Genomic DNA, 15,434 nt, shown 5'->3' on the forward strand with positions numbered 1-15,434 from the left:
TCTATGTATACATTATAGAATGCTTCAGTCAAGCTAGTTAACATACCCATCTCCTCATCAATTTATCATTTCTTTGTGGTGAGAACATTGAAAATAAATTTTAGCAATTTTGAAATATGCATTATTGTTAACTGTGATCACCATGTAGTGCAAGAGATCATTAAAACTTATTCTTTCAGTCTGACTCACACTTTGTACCTTTAGATCAACATTTTCCCTTCCCCATCCCTCATCCCACCTTCCCTAGCCTCTGGTAATCATCCTTCTATAAGATAGACTTTATTAGATTCCACATTCAAATGAGATCATACAGTATTTGTCTTTCTGTGCCTGGCATATTTCCCTTAGCATAACGTTCTCTGGTTCCATTCCTGTTGTTGCAAATGAATTTCCTTCGTTAAGGCTGTATACTATTCCACTGTGTATATTTACCACATTTTGTTTATTTACTCATTCCTCATTGACACTTAGGTTGATTCCGTATCTTGGTATCATGAATAATGGTGAAATTGTACCGGCATTAAAAAGTTCAATTTTCTTGATTTTTCCGTATTTGCAAAGATATTTAAGTCAGCAGTAGCATGTAGAAAATTGTTAGTAATAATAGCTAATAATAATAGCTGTTATTTCCCTTTTCCTCTTTCTCCTCCACCTTTAGTAAATAAAACCTGCCATAAAACTGTGATATGGAGAAACAAAATTACCAACCTCACTAAAGAAAACCTCACTAAAAAGGAAAATCTAGCTTATTTACCCCAATGTAACTACTGAGGGCTTTAAACAACTTAAACGTCTCTGCAACAAATTTTGTGCAAACACCTATGCTTGCATCTGGCATTTCCCCTCCCCGCCCTGCGGAAGTGGCCCAGCTCTCAGAGCGCCTCAGACCTCACCCCCAGGGTCCTGGGGCAGCACAGGGTCCTCCCTGGCCCAGGCGCCCGGTGGCCGAGAGCCTGCCCGCGAGCTCAGCGCTGCTCAACGGTCTCTGTCCTTGGCTGTGGCTCCTGCGCTCTGGCTGAGCCATGTTCCTTCTCCTCGCCCTCCTCACTGAGCTTGGAAGGCTGCAAGCCCACGAAGGTAAGTCCATGGGAGCCTCCCCTTTCTCCTTCGACTTTATAGCCGGGCTGGGCTCTTACTGGGAGCAGTTTCTTGTCATTCTGGGACCCTCCCCCGCTCCCTTCTGGGATCCCATGCCGGTGCTTCCGGTGTGTCAGGGACACCTTTCCACGCCAGGCCAGGGGGAACTAAAGGCCTTAGCGGAGGACCTGTTAGCGCTCTGCATCAGCGCCCATGGTCTCAGTGGCCCACACGCAGTGCGTCTTCTGGCATCTTCCCACTCTGTGAAGGAGGGTGGAGGTGGTGGAGTACTAACTGCCTTCAGCGAACTCCTCAGAGTCCTGAGGAAGCAAGTCTCTCATCGATTCTAAAAGGGAACCAGAGGGGCCTGTAGAACTGCAATGTCTAATTTTTTTTTCTTTTTTTGTGTCTTAGCCATTTTCAATGTGCTGTTGATTATGTAGTGAAATTTGTGGACTAGAAAGAGTGTGAGCACATGCGAAAACTTTTACTTAAAATTTTAGGCGCCACCATGCAGTCCGGGATAAGAACCCGTGCTTGACTGAGACGATTGTTGATGCAAAACAAAGACAAAAACAAACACATTTTCTTACTGCAGGTTCTGAAGGAATATTTCTGCATGTCACAGTTCCACAGAAGATTAAGTCAAATGACAGTGAAGTTTCAGAGAGGAAGGTAAATGATGAGGAATATTTATTCTATATTTAAAGCTTTATGGCAATTTTTATTTACCCTTATATTAAGTCAGATCATACTAACTTGTATTCATTGCCAAATTATAATATTTTGCCTGTGCTATTGTGTCTCCTACCGTGTTTTGATCCTCTTGTTCCCCCATTTCTGCTGCGTATTTCCCTGTGTTTTCTCTTCATCTCTTCTTAACATACTACTTGTTCACAATTTCCAAGAAATGCTCAGCAATCAAACTGGTAGGAAAAAAAATCAATATAAAATATTCGTGACCATGGTTTAGCCAACAAATTAACAATTTTTTTATTGTCCACTAAGTGACGTACAAATTGATCATAAGTAAAATTTAGACATGCAAAATTCGATCCACAAGCATCAGTCTTAATAGCATGTAATGTACAAAGAAATTTTAAAAAAGCAAAGAAAAAATAAAAACATCACATTTGCCCTATTACCATGAAAAATATTACAATAAGTAAATATTAACTGGAAAAAGAAGTTGGAAAATTACTAACCTGCTAGATTAAAAACTGATTAAACTGAAGGCATTCAGTCTTGTATATTTTCTTGATTGAAATACCTGAAATTGACAGATTTAAAATGTTTTATTTTACAAACTGGAAGTCACAATATAGGGGTTTATATTTCTATGCAGTCAAAATGGGCACAATATATGTCAACTCTGAAAATGTTTCAGGTTGAAAGAGTGAGTATAAAATTATGACTAAGGAAAAGATTAATCCATTAATTCTATTTTGGCACACAATATTGGGACCTACCATGGCTATGTTCTACTAGTGAACAATTATAATAAAGTATATGTCAAATTATGTTTGAGAATCACAATAAAATGAATACTTTCTTTTAGAGAAGTTGGAAAGGATTTTCATATATAAATCTTATTTATCACATTATCCTTCTGAAATGGGATTATTTATTACATATATTCTTTTTAAAAGACAGAGGATTAAAAAATATTAATGGCATCAAATCTGTGTTAGCATGTAGAGTCTAATCTTTAATTTATAACTCCATTTCCACTACAGTAAGCTGCTTTCTGTTGAAGAATTATTTGCAAAAGTTATTTTCTGCCAACACAATCCCATCCCAACACTTTGGGATCCCAAGGTTGGAGGATCGCTTGAGCCTAGGAGTTTAAGGCCGGCTTGGGCAAGTTGGTGAGATCCCATCTCTACAAAAATAACTTAACTGGGTGTGGTGTTGTGTGCCTGTAGTCCCAGCTGTTCTGGAGGCTGAGGTGGGAGTACCCCTTGAGCCCAGCGGTTGGAGGCTGCAGTCAGCTGTGATTGTGTCACTGTACTCCAGCCTGGATGACAGAGCAAGACTTCATCTCTTAAAAACAAAAAACAAACAAACAAAAAACCAACTATCTATCCATCTGTCTGTCTGTCTGTCTGTCTATCTATCTATCTGTCTATCTGTCTATCTATCTATCTATTCTGTTTTTTCCCCAGATTTACTACTATTGTACATTGTCATTGCATAATCACTGTAAACTTCAAATTTCTTACTACTTGTCAAGAAGCATATAGCAACTACGCAGGGCTTGATGAAATAGTTTTACTATGAGAGACATGCAGTATTCATTCGTTGTCTACACTTTTGGTATTATTTATATGGAATTCTTGAAGCTATATTTTATTGTATAGGGTATTATTTTCATGTTTTTAAAACTTTACTGAGTTATAATTGATATAAAAATTGCACATATCTAATGTAGACATTTTCCTGAGTTTGAATATATGCATACACCCATGATATCATGACCACAGTCGATGTACTAAACATATCCATCACCTCCAAAAATGTCCTTGCATACTTTTGTTTTGTGTTTTGTGCTAAGAATGCTGAACATGAGAATGATTCTCTTAACATATTTTCAAGTGCACAATGGTGTATCGTTAACTATAGGTACTATGTTATACAGCATACCTCTAGAACTTATTCATCTTTCATTACTGGAACTTTGTATTCATTGAGCAATAATTCCCTATTTCTCTCGACCCAGACCCCTGGCAACCACTATTCTATTCTCTGCTTTTATGATTTCTACTGTTTTATTTTATTTATTTGTTTGAGATGGAGTTTTGCTCTGTTGCCCAGGCTGGAGTGCAGTGGTGTGATCTTGGCTCACTGAAACCTCTGCCTCCTGGGCTCAAGCAATTCTTGTTCTTCACCCTCCTGAGTGGCTGGGATTACAGGTGCATGCCACCACATCTGGATAATTTTGTATTTTTTTAGTAGAGATGGAGTTTCCCCATGTTGGCCAAGCTGGTCTTGAACTCCTGAACTCAAGTGATCCACCAGACTCGGCCTCCCAAAGTGCTGGCATTACAGGCGTTAGCCACCACACCCACCTATTTTAGCTATTTTAGATTCCTCATATAAGTAAGTGGAATCATATAGTGTTTGTCCTTCTGTGACTGTCTTATTTAACATAACATAATGTTCTGTGGGTTCATTCACATCTCAAATAGGATTTCCTTCTTTTTTGAAGCTAAATAGTGTTCCAATATGTTTATATGCCACATTTTCTTTATGCATTTATGTCATTGAACATTTGGGTTGCTTCCAAACCACGAATATTGTGAATAATGTTGGAATTAACATGGGGCTGCAGATATCTCTTCAATTTCATGGCTTTAATTTTTTTGGATATGTAGCCAGAAGTTGCATTGCTGGGTTATATGGTAGTTCTATTTTTAATTTTTTGTGGAACCTCCATACTGGTTTTCATAATGGCTGCAGCATTCTCCATTCCCACCAATAGTGTACAAGGATTCCAACTTCTCCACATCTTTGCCAGTGCTTGTCATCTTTTGCTTTTGTTTGTGGGTGTGGGGTTTTTTTTTTTTTTTTAACAAAACCCATTATAATAGCTGTGAGGTGATATTTCACTGTGGTTTTGATCCTGCATTTTTCTGATGGTTAATGATATTGAGTGCTATTTCTTATACCTGATGGTCATTTGTATGTTTTCTTTGGACAGAAGTTTATTCAGGTCCTTTGCCCATTGTTTAATCAGGTTATTTGTTTTGTTTTGTTTTTGGCTGTTGAGTTGTAGAAGGTCCTTTTGACATTTTGGATATTAGCTCTTTGTCATATAGATCATTTGAAATATATTCTTCTATTCCATAAAACAATGGCTTAAATTTTAGGATATTACAGGAACTATGAAGAAGGTTTCAAACTTTCTGTTTTATCTAAGTATACATATGGAAGCCATAGTGCCATTGTTGGTTCAACACTGGGAAACAACTCTCCAGTTGGGGAGAGCTGACCTCAGTTGGGATGTGTTTATTTCCTGCTATCAATGCCTTCTTGCCAAAGACCATTGCAAGCACGCCTGCAATTGAACAAGTGAGGATTATTACACACTGCAGTGAGGGAGAATGCACACCTTGGGGAGCCATGGAGCATCTCTTTAGGAGGTTGTTAAAGTACTTATAAGATTTTGGCTTGTGTTTTGGGAATTTGGGGGAAGTTTTAGGATGCGTGCCTTTGTTCTGGTTTAGATATGGTCAGGCAGTAGGCATAATACTATGATTGTGTATCTTAGTAAGTCTTATCTAGGGCACGGGAAGACCAGAACATTCCTAAATCTGTCATTAGTTAAGAAGCAGCAGCCATTCATGCTAGCCCAATAAGGGCATATTCAATCTTTCTGTTTTTTTGGCTTGGGAGGGCTTACATTTAGTTGGTGTTCACACATGATTATGAAGTAGTCTTGGTTTTGTCTTGATGCATAATTGTCTCACAGTGGTCCTGTGTTACGTTGATGTCCTTTTAAAGTGCTTATATTCAACAGCAGAATTCCAAGTCTAGCTGATAATGCCAAGCCAACTCCTTAATGTTACTGGCTGCTTTCCCCTTTCTTATTCTTTATGTGATTAATTTATGTTAGGCACATTATATCTTACTCAGACTATAGCCAGAAGCAAGCATTGGAATCATAAATGTCTGCACAAGACATATATATATATACTTCATAATGAATTAAGTTGTCATGGTAAGGTTGAGAAGAACCATCTATGCAGAGTATCTATTCCAAATGACTGTTGTTTATAGCTATTAATATAGAGAATATAAGAATATATGTAAGTACATATTGTGTATAAATTATGTATGATTATGTGTGTTATGTATATCAAGATGTATGTATATCTTCCTTGACATGCATATTTTACACACACAAACATGTCAATGATTGTGTACACACATGAAGAAATATATATATAAATATATACACCAACATGGGTGTATGAATGTATATATTTATTATTAATATTTTTATTAGAAATAATTTTTAATTACTAATTTTGTAACATGTTTAAAAATTTTAAACTTTCATTTTAAGTACTCCTTGAGTCATATTCTACACTTTTAATTCATTTTTCAATATTTTAAAATGAATGCCATTTATGCAGCCAAAATACACATGAAAAAATGCTCATCATCACTGGCCATTAGAGAAATACAAATCAAAACCACAATGAGATACCATCTCACACCAGTTAGAATGGCAATCATTAAAAAGTCAGGAAACAACAGGTGCTGGAGAGGATGTGGAGAAATAGGAACACTTTTACACTGTTGGTGGGACTGTAAACTAGTTCAACCATTGTGGAAGTCAGTGTGGCAATTCCTCAAGGATCTAGAACTAGAAATACCATTTGACCCAGCCATCCCATTACTGGGTATATACCCAAAGGACTATAAATCATGCTGCTATAAAGACACATGCACACGTATGTTTATTGTGGCATTATTCACAATAGCAAGGACTTGGAACCAACCTGAATGTCCAACAATGATAGACTGGATTAAGAAAATGTGGCACATATACACCATGGAATACTATGCAGCCATAAATAATGATGAGTTCATGTCCTATGTAGGGACATGGAGGAAATTGGAAATCATCATTCTCAGTAAACTATCGCAAGAACAAAAAACCAAACACCGCATATTCTCACTCATAGGTGGGAATTGAACAATGAGATCACATGGACACAGGAAGGGCAACATCACACTCTGGGGACTGTTGTCGGGTGAGGGGACAGGGGAGGGATAGCATTGGGAGATCTACCTAATGCTAGATGACGAGTTAGTGGGTGCAGTGCACCAGCATGGCACATGTATACATATGTAACTAACCTGCACAATGTGCACATGTACCCTAAAACTTAAAGTATAATAAAAAATAAAAAAAAAATAAAAAAAAAAAAATGAATGCTATCATTCCTTTTGGCTCAAGTATTTTGGGAAGAGGACATTTTGCCTTTAATTTCCAAAATAAATTTTTTCTAGATTTTCTTTTTTAAACTAAAATAACATTTTACATTGATAAATAACACATATATCTCAATGAATTTTCACAAAGTAGACACACCTCCAAAATTAGCACTCGATTCAGAAATAGAACATAAGAGCAAGTCACAAACTCTCTCATGATTCCTTCTGGTTATTTTCCTGTTTATTTTGACTTATAATGCTTTTGCTTATTATTGTTCAAAACTGAAAGTTCCAGGCATGTCTTGGAGATATTGCAGGTTTGGTTCTAGACTACCAAACTAAAGTAAGTCACACAAACTGGTATCCCAGTGCATACCAAACTTATGTTTGGTATACTATATACTATAGTTTATTAAGTGTGCAATAGAGCTATGGCTAAAAATAACATTGTATAAACCTTAATTTAAAACACTTTATTACTAAAAAATTGTAACTATCATCTGAATTTTCAGTGAGTTGTAATCATTTGCTGGTTACAATCAGGCCTTGCCTGATGTTGATGGCTGCTGACTGATCAGGGTGGTGGTTGAAGGTTGGGGTGGCTGTGCCAATTTCTTAAAATAAGACAATGATGAAGTTTGCTGTGTCGGTTGACTCTTCCTTTCATGAAAGATTTCTCTATAGTATGCAATGCTGTTTGATAGCATTTTACCCACAGTAGAACTTATTTTAAAATTGGACTCAATCTTCTCCAACCCTGCCACTGCTTTATCAACTAAGTTTATGTAATTTTGTAAACTCTTTTTTTGTAATTTTAACAGTATTCACAGCATCTTTACTAGGAGTAGATTCCATCTCAGGAAACCAACTTCTTTGCTCATCTGTGAGAAGTAACTCCTCATCGATTCAAGTTTTATTGTGAGATAGCAAAAATTCAGTCATATCTTCAGCCTCCACTCCTAATTCTAGTTCTCTTGCCATTTCTACCACATCTGTAGCTATTTTCTCCACCAAAGTCTTGAATCCCTCAAAGTCATTCATGAGAGCTGTAATTAACTTTTTCTGAATTCCTGTTAGTGTTGATATCTTAACCTCTTTCCATGAATCGTGAATGGTCTTAATGACATGTAGAATGGTGAATTCTTTTCATATGTTTTCAATAGACTTTGCCCAGATCCAACAGAGGAATCACTATTTATGGCAGCTATAGCCTTACAAAATGTATTTCTTAGGTAATAAGACTTGAAAGTCAAAATAGCTCCTTGACTGGGCTGCAGAATGGATGCTGTGTTCGCAGGCAGGAAAACAGCCTTGATTTCCTTGCACATCTCCGTTAGAGCTCCTGGGTGACCAGGTACATTGTCAATGAGCAGTAATATTTTGAAAAGAATCTTTTTTTCTGAGCAGTAGGTCTCAACAGTCAGCTTCAAATATTTAGTAAACCATATTATAGTTATACTATCATCCAGACTTTGTTGTTACATTTCTCATCACATGCATAAGTAGATTTAGCATAATTCTTAAGGGCCCTAGCATTGTTAGAATGGTCACTGAGTATTGGCTTCAATTTAAAGTAAACAGCTGTAATAAGCATTAACAAGAGAGTCAGCTTGTCTTTTAAAGCTAGACATTAAGATTGGGTAGAATGATAGTTCTATTTTTAGTTTTTTGATGTTTGACCCAGCAATTTCACTAATTGGTATCTAAATATCCATTTTACATTGATAAAAAAAGGAATATAGATCATTTTAAAAAGACACCTGCACTTGTACGTTTATTGCAGCACTATTCACCATAACAAAGTCATGGAACCAATCTAAATGTCCACCAACAGTTCACTGGATAAATAAAAGGTGGTATATATACACCATGGAATATTATGCAGCCATAAAAAAGAATGAAATCATGTCTGCTCTAGCAACGTGGAGGAACTGGAGGCCATTATCCTATGTGGAATAACCCAGCAGTGAAAAAATAAAATATTACATATTCTCATTTATAAGTGGGAGCTAAATAAATGGTAAGTTGGACATAAAATGATGAAGAAAATAGACTCTGGGGACTCCAAAGTTGGGGATGGGGACAGAATACCTACTGGGAACAATGTCCAATATTTGAGTGATGGGTACACTAGAAGCCCAACCCCCAGCATCATGCATGTAATTCCCATGTAACAATCAAGCACGTGTACCCCTGAATCTAAAATAACAATTTAAAAAATGCTATGCATGGATTTCCCCTCTCTAGCTATGAAAGTCTCTAGCTGAGTCCTAGATGGTGTATTCTTCCAGTAGAAGGCTGTTTTATCTACACTGAAAATCTGTTGTTTAGTGGCGCAGTCTTCATCAATTATCTTAGCTAGATCTTACAGATCACTTGTTTCAGCTTCTGTATTGGGACTTGCTGCATCACCTTGCATTTTTGTTATGGAGATATCTTCTTAAATCTCATGAACCAACCTCTGTTAGCTTCACTCTTTTCTTCTTCACTTTCTTTTCATTCTCAGTCTTCATAGAAATGAAGAAAGTTAGGGCTTTTTTCCAGATTAAGCTTTGGCTTAAGGGAATGTTATGGCTGGTTTGATTGTCTATCCAGACGATGAAACCTTCTCCATATCAGCAATAGCTTGTTTGCTTTTATGTTATGGGGCCATTGATTTTTATTCTTGAGTAATGTTGCTAAAATGTCCATACTACCCAAAGCAATAGGCAGATTCAGTGCAATCCCAATCAAAATTCCAATGGCATTCTTCACAGAAATACAAAATACAATGCTAAATTTTGTATGGAACCACAAAATAACCTCGAGTAGCCAAAGCAATACTGAGGAAAAAAGTTAGAGGCATCATACTTCCTGATTTAAAATTATATTTAAAAAACATAATATTCAAAACAGTATGGTTTTGTCATTAAAAAAAAAATCAGACATGTCGACCAATAGAAGAGAACAGAGAGCCCAGAAATGAATCCAAACATATACAGTCAACAGATTTTCCACAAGTTCACCAAAAGGATACAATGGGGAAGGATAGTCGAAAGACTATCTTCTGTCAGGTTTTGCTTCTTATATTTTGCAGTTCTGTCTTTTGGGGCATACCCATTTAGGATTATTACATCTTGCTGGATTGATACCCTTTATCATTATATAATGCCCTTCTCATTCTCTGATAAATATCTTTGCATTATTTGATACTAATATAACAATTTCTACTTTCCTTTGATTTATGTTTGCATGATAAGTTTTCTTCAGTATTATTGCTTTCAGCCAGCCTAGGCAATTGTCTTTGATGTGAAATTATTTTTAACAGAATATAGCTTTGTCAATTTTTAAATCCACTCAATCTATAATTTTGCCTATTCATATCATTTATATTTAACGTCACCATTGGTGTTACATCTACCAAGTAATTTTTTGTTTTGCTTTTAATTTTTATTTTCTTTTTCATGCTTATGTATAAATTACCAGAATAACATAGTTTTTTGCTGTGGGGTTGGTTCAAGAATATATACTTTGTAGAGCTCTTTTAGTGGTTACTTTAGATATTACATTACATGTACGTAACTTTTCACAGCCTACTGTCATCATTTCACCAGGTTAAGCAAACTATTTAAACCTTAATGTGTTTCTAAATATATGTTGAGGAAATATTTAAGGCAATTATAAATGGGCTAAAGTAAAGGAACACAAAGAAATAAGTGTAATAATTTTTGCCTCAATCTTCAAATTAATTTGGAAAACTCAATATGAAAAGGTAAACTTTTGTAATTACCCATACTTTCCCCTCTATGTTTTTTCTTCATTCTGGGTGTTTCAATCCTTCCTCTTTTATTTTTCCTTTTTTGTTTAGAGAAATTTATTTAGTCGTTTTCTTAGTGTAGGTTTGTATGAGACAAATTCTCTTAGTTTCCTGATCTGAGAATGTCTTGATTATCTCTTCATTTATGAAGGATATTTTAAAGTGGATTTTCATAGAATTCTAGATTTATGGGTCTTTTTTTTCATCGTATTTATGTTACGACATTTCCTTTGATCTTCATGGCTTCTTATGAGAAATTTGCTGTCATTTGAATTGTTTTTTTTTCCCTAATGGGTAAGTTGTCATTTCTTTCATTACTTTCAAGATTTTAAAAATTTCCTTTAGTTTTCAGAAATTGAACTATGATGCATTTTGCTGTGAGTTTTTTTTTTTTTTTTTTTTTTGGTAATTGTTTCCTTTGTAGTCTCAATAGTTTCTAGCTTCTTAAATCAATAGGTTTATGATTTTGTCAAATTTGGTAAATTTTCACCCGCTATTTCTTGTGAGTACCTTTTCAACTCTATCCTCTGTCTCTATTTGGGATTCTAATGACACTGGTAGAATTTTTGTTATAGTACCCTAGGTCCCCGAAGCTCTGTGCATTTTTTGTCATTTTCTGGTAGAATTTTTGTTATAGTACCCTAGGTCCCTGAAGCTCTGTGCATTTTTTATCATTTCCTCTCTACATTTTTTGTAAGTTTCCTCAATTTTCAGATTGGATAATTTCTATTATTCTGTCTCCCATTTCAGTATTTTCTCCCCTAACCCCATTCTGTGGTTGAGCCCTTCCACTTAGATTTTTATTTTGGTAACTTTGTTTTCATGTGTTATTCATTGTACCTAACTGGAATCCTGAATAGGTGAAGCACAGGGCTGACTTTCACTGCCATGGAGGTGGTGCTTCATCACTACAAGGAGGGACTGCAATCTCACTCTACACTGGACCCTGTTGACACTGTGCCTGTTGGTAGTTCCAGGTTGCTATCTTCTCCAGCAAACCATTTACAAGCATGGGAGTCAAAAGAAAACCAGTGAACTAACTGTTTTTATTTTTTATTTTTATTTTTTTAAATATGTATTTATTTGTTTATTTTGAGATAGAGATTCACTCTGGCTGGATTCACTCCAGGAGATTCACTCTGGAGATTCACTCCAGGCTGGAGTACAGTGGCATGATCTCAGCTCACTGTAACCTCTGCCTCAGAGGTTTCAAGAGATTCTCCTGCCTCAGCCTCCCAAATAGCTGGGATTAGAGGTGCACACCACCATACCTGGCTAATTTTTTTGTATTTTTAGTGGAGATGGGGTTTCACCATGTTGGCCAGGCTGGTTTCAAATTCTTGACCTCAAGTGACCCACCCACCTCGGCCTCCCAAAGTGCTGGGATTGCAGGAGTGAGCCACCATGCCCAGCCTGAACTAGTCATCGCTCAAGTCCTTATATCACTGGTTAGTCTGCCTTCTTGTTTCCATTTCTCCAAAATTTTTTACTTTTATTTTTCAATTATATTCCCAGGATTTCTTAGCTTTAAGAGGGAAGAACTTGGAAGAATGAGGCTATTCCATTTTGGCTGGAACCAGAAATCTGATCTTATCCATTTTTAATTTAAAGTAAACAGTGTGTGTGGTTTTTTTTTAGAGCAATATTAGGTTCAGAGAAAAGATGAGAAGAAAATACAGAATCTTTCAGCTTACCACTGTCCTTACGGATGCGCGGCCTCACTGACTATCAGATCTCAGATGTTTGTTTCAATTAACGAATCTATATTGACACATCATCACTCAAAATTTCATAGTGTACATTAGTGCTGTGTACCATGTGGGTTTGGACAAAAGTATAATGACATGTATCCACTAGTAGTATCATACAGAATAAGTTCACTGTTCTAAAACTCCTTTGTGCTCTACCTAATCATCCCTCCCCACCAACCAAATCCTTGACTTTACTTATTCTTTTACAGTCTCTATAGTTTGGCCTTTTCCAGAGTGTGTTATAATTGGAATCTTGAAGTTATGTAGCCTTTTCAGATGGCTTTTCTTACCACTTAGTATGCGTTTAAGATTCTTTTATGTCTTTTAATGGTTTGATAGTTCATTTCTTTCACTGAATAATAATCTATTGTCTGCTGTACCACAGTTTATTTATGTATACCTACTGAAGGATGTGTTGGCTGCTTCTAAGATTTGGCAGCTATGAATTAAGCTGCCATAAATATTTCTGTATAGGTATTTGTATGGACATAAGTTTTCAGCTCTTTTCAGTAAATACCAAGGAACACAATTGCTGGATTATATGGTGAGAGTATGTGTAGTATTGTAAGAAACTGCCAGCTCATCCTCCAAAGCTGATCTATTATTTTGCATTTCTACAAACGAGGAATAAGAGTTCCTGTGGCTCCTCATCTTTACTTCAATTGGGGTTGTCAGTGTTTGCGTTTTGACTATTCAAATCAATGTGTAATAATATTTTATTTTTAATTTGCAATTCCTTAATAATATATAAGGATTAATTTTTTTAGAGCAGTATTAGGTTCAGAGAAAAGATGAGAAGAAAGTACAGAATCTTTCAATATACCACTGTCCTTATGGATGCACAGCCTCCCTGACTATCAGGTCTCGTGTTTGTTTGACATATGTCTTATTTGCTTGACATATATCTTATTTGATGAGATGTCTGTTTAGGTTTTTGTCTCTTTTTAAAGTCTGACTGTTCATTTTATTATTGTTGAGTTTTAGGAGTTGTTTAGATATTTTGGTCCTTTGTCATATAGGCCTTTTGCAAATATTTTCTTTTAATCTGTGGTTTATCTCTTCATATACTTGACAGTGTCTTTCACAGAGAAGAAATTTTCAGTTTTAATTAAATCCAGTTTATCAATTATTTATTCATGGATCATGCCTCTGGGGTTGTACTAAAAAGTCACTGCCATAGCTAAGGTCACCTAGATTTTCTCCTGTGTTCTCTTCAAGTAGTTTTATAGTTGTGTATTTTACATTTTGGTCTGTTATTAATTTTAAGTCAATTTTGGTGAACTATTATGTTGTGTGTCTAGATTTATTTATTTTTTTACGTTTGGATATCCAGTTGTCCCAACACCATTTGTTGAAAAGACTGTCTTTACTTCATTGTATTTCCTATGCTTTTTTGTCAAAGGTCAGTTTACTTTATTTACATAGATCAATTTCTGTGCTCTTTTTTCTGTTCCATTATTCTATTTTGTTTATTCTTTAGCCAATACCACAATCTGCTAATTACTGTAGCTTTATAGTTCAGTCTTGACATCAGGTAGTGTCAGTCCTCCAACTTTGTATTTCTCTTTTAGTATTGTGTTGTGTTGCCTGTTCTTGGTCTTTTGCCTCTCCACATAAACTGTAGAATTTGTTTGTCGATATTTGCAAAATAACTAAGTGGAATTTTGATTGGAACTATCTTCAATCTATTAATCAAGTTGGAAATAACTGATGTCTTAATGATATTTAGTGTTGCTATCCATAACATGGAATATTTCACTTGGTTCTTATTTAATTTTTTCATCAATTTTGAAGTTTTTCTCACGTAGATGTTGTATATATTTTGCTAGATTTGTATCTAAATCTTTTGAGTTTTGGATGCTAATGTAAATGGCATTGTTTTTACTTCACATTCCCCTCCTTCATTGCTGGTATGTAGGAAAGCAATTGACTTTTGTATGTTTACCTTCTATCCTGCAACCTTGCTGTAATTGTTTTTTGGTTCCAGAAGGTTTTCTCATCAATCCTCTCAGAATTTCTACATAGACAATCTTTTCATCTATGAACAAAGACAGTTTCATTTCTTTTTTCCCAATCTAGTATACCTTTTCTTATTGCATTGGCTAGGACTGGTAATGTGATGTTGAAAGGAGTAGCTAGCTGTGCCTTGATCCTGATCTTAGCATGAAAGGGTCTAGTTTTTCAAAACCTATGTATGATGTTAGCCCTAGGTTTTTTTAAATAGATGTTCTTTATTAAGGTTAGAACATGGCCTGCTATTCTTAGTTTGCTGAAAATTTTTATCGCCATCATTATTATTATTCAAAGTGGGTATTGGCCAGGCATGGTGGCTCACACCTGTAATTCTAGCACTTTGAAAGGCCGAGGCAGGTGGATCATCTGAGGCTAGGAGTTCGAGACCAGCCTGGCCAACATGGCAAAACCTGGTCTCTACTAAAAATATGAAAATTAACAGGATGTGGTGGTGCATGCCTGTGATCCCAGCTACTCGGGAGGCTGAGGAAGGAGAGTCACTTGAACCTGGGAGGCAGATGTTGCCGTGAGCTGTGATCATGCCACTGCACTCTAGCTTTGGTGGCAGAGCAAGACTCCGTCTCAAAAAAAAAAAACAACAACAAAAAGAAATGGGTGTTGGATTTTTTCTTTTTTCTTTTTTGAGAGAGAGTCTTGCTCTGTCACCCAGGCTGGAGTGCCGTGGTGCAATCCCAGCTCACTGCAACCATCACCTCCTGGGTTCAAGTGATTCTCCTGCCCCAGCCTCCTGAGTAGCTGGGATCACAGGAACCCACCAACACGCCCGGCTAATGTTGTATTTTTAGTGGAAACAGGGTTTCGCCATGTTGGCCAGGCTGGTCTCAAACTCC

The 15,434-nt window shown here is 36.2% G+C and overlaps 1 protein-coding gene across 1 annotated transcript in view; it reads left to right on the top strand.

Annotated features, from left to right (window-relative positions):
- The first annotated feature begins 773 nt into the window (after positions 1-773).
- The window catches only part of LOC103786903 (disintegrin and metalloproteinase domain-containing protein 18), a 153,533-nt gene continuing 138,872 nt past the window's right edge, over positions 774-15,434 (top strand). Inside the window, exons 1-2 of the mRNA XM_034965981.3 lie at positions 774-1,077; positions 1,676-1,752. Coding sequence (XP_034821872.2) covers positions 1,023-1,077; positions 1,676-1,752 — 132 coding nt within the window. The 5' untranslated portion in view covers positions 774-1,022. The remainder of the gene's footprint in view (positions 1,078-1,675; positions 1,753-15,434) is intronic.

This window comes from Pan paniscus, chromosome 7, assembly GCF_029289425.2.
Source record: "Pan paniscus chromosome 7, NHGRI_mPanPan1-v2.0_pri, whole genome shotgun sequence".
Taxonomy (NCBI): Eukaryota; Metazoa; Chordata; class Mammalia; order Primates; family Hominidae; genus Pan; species Pan paniscus.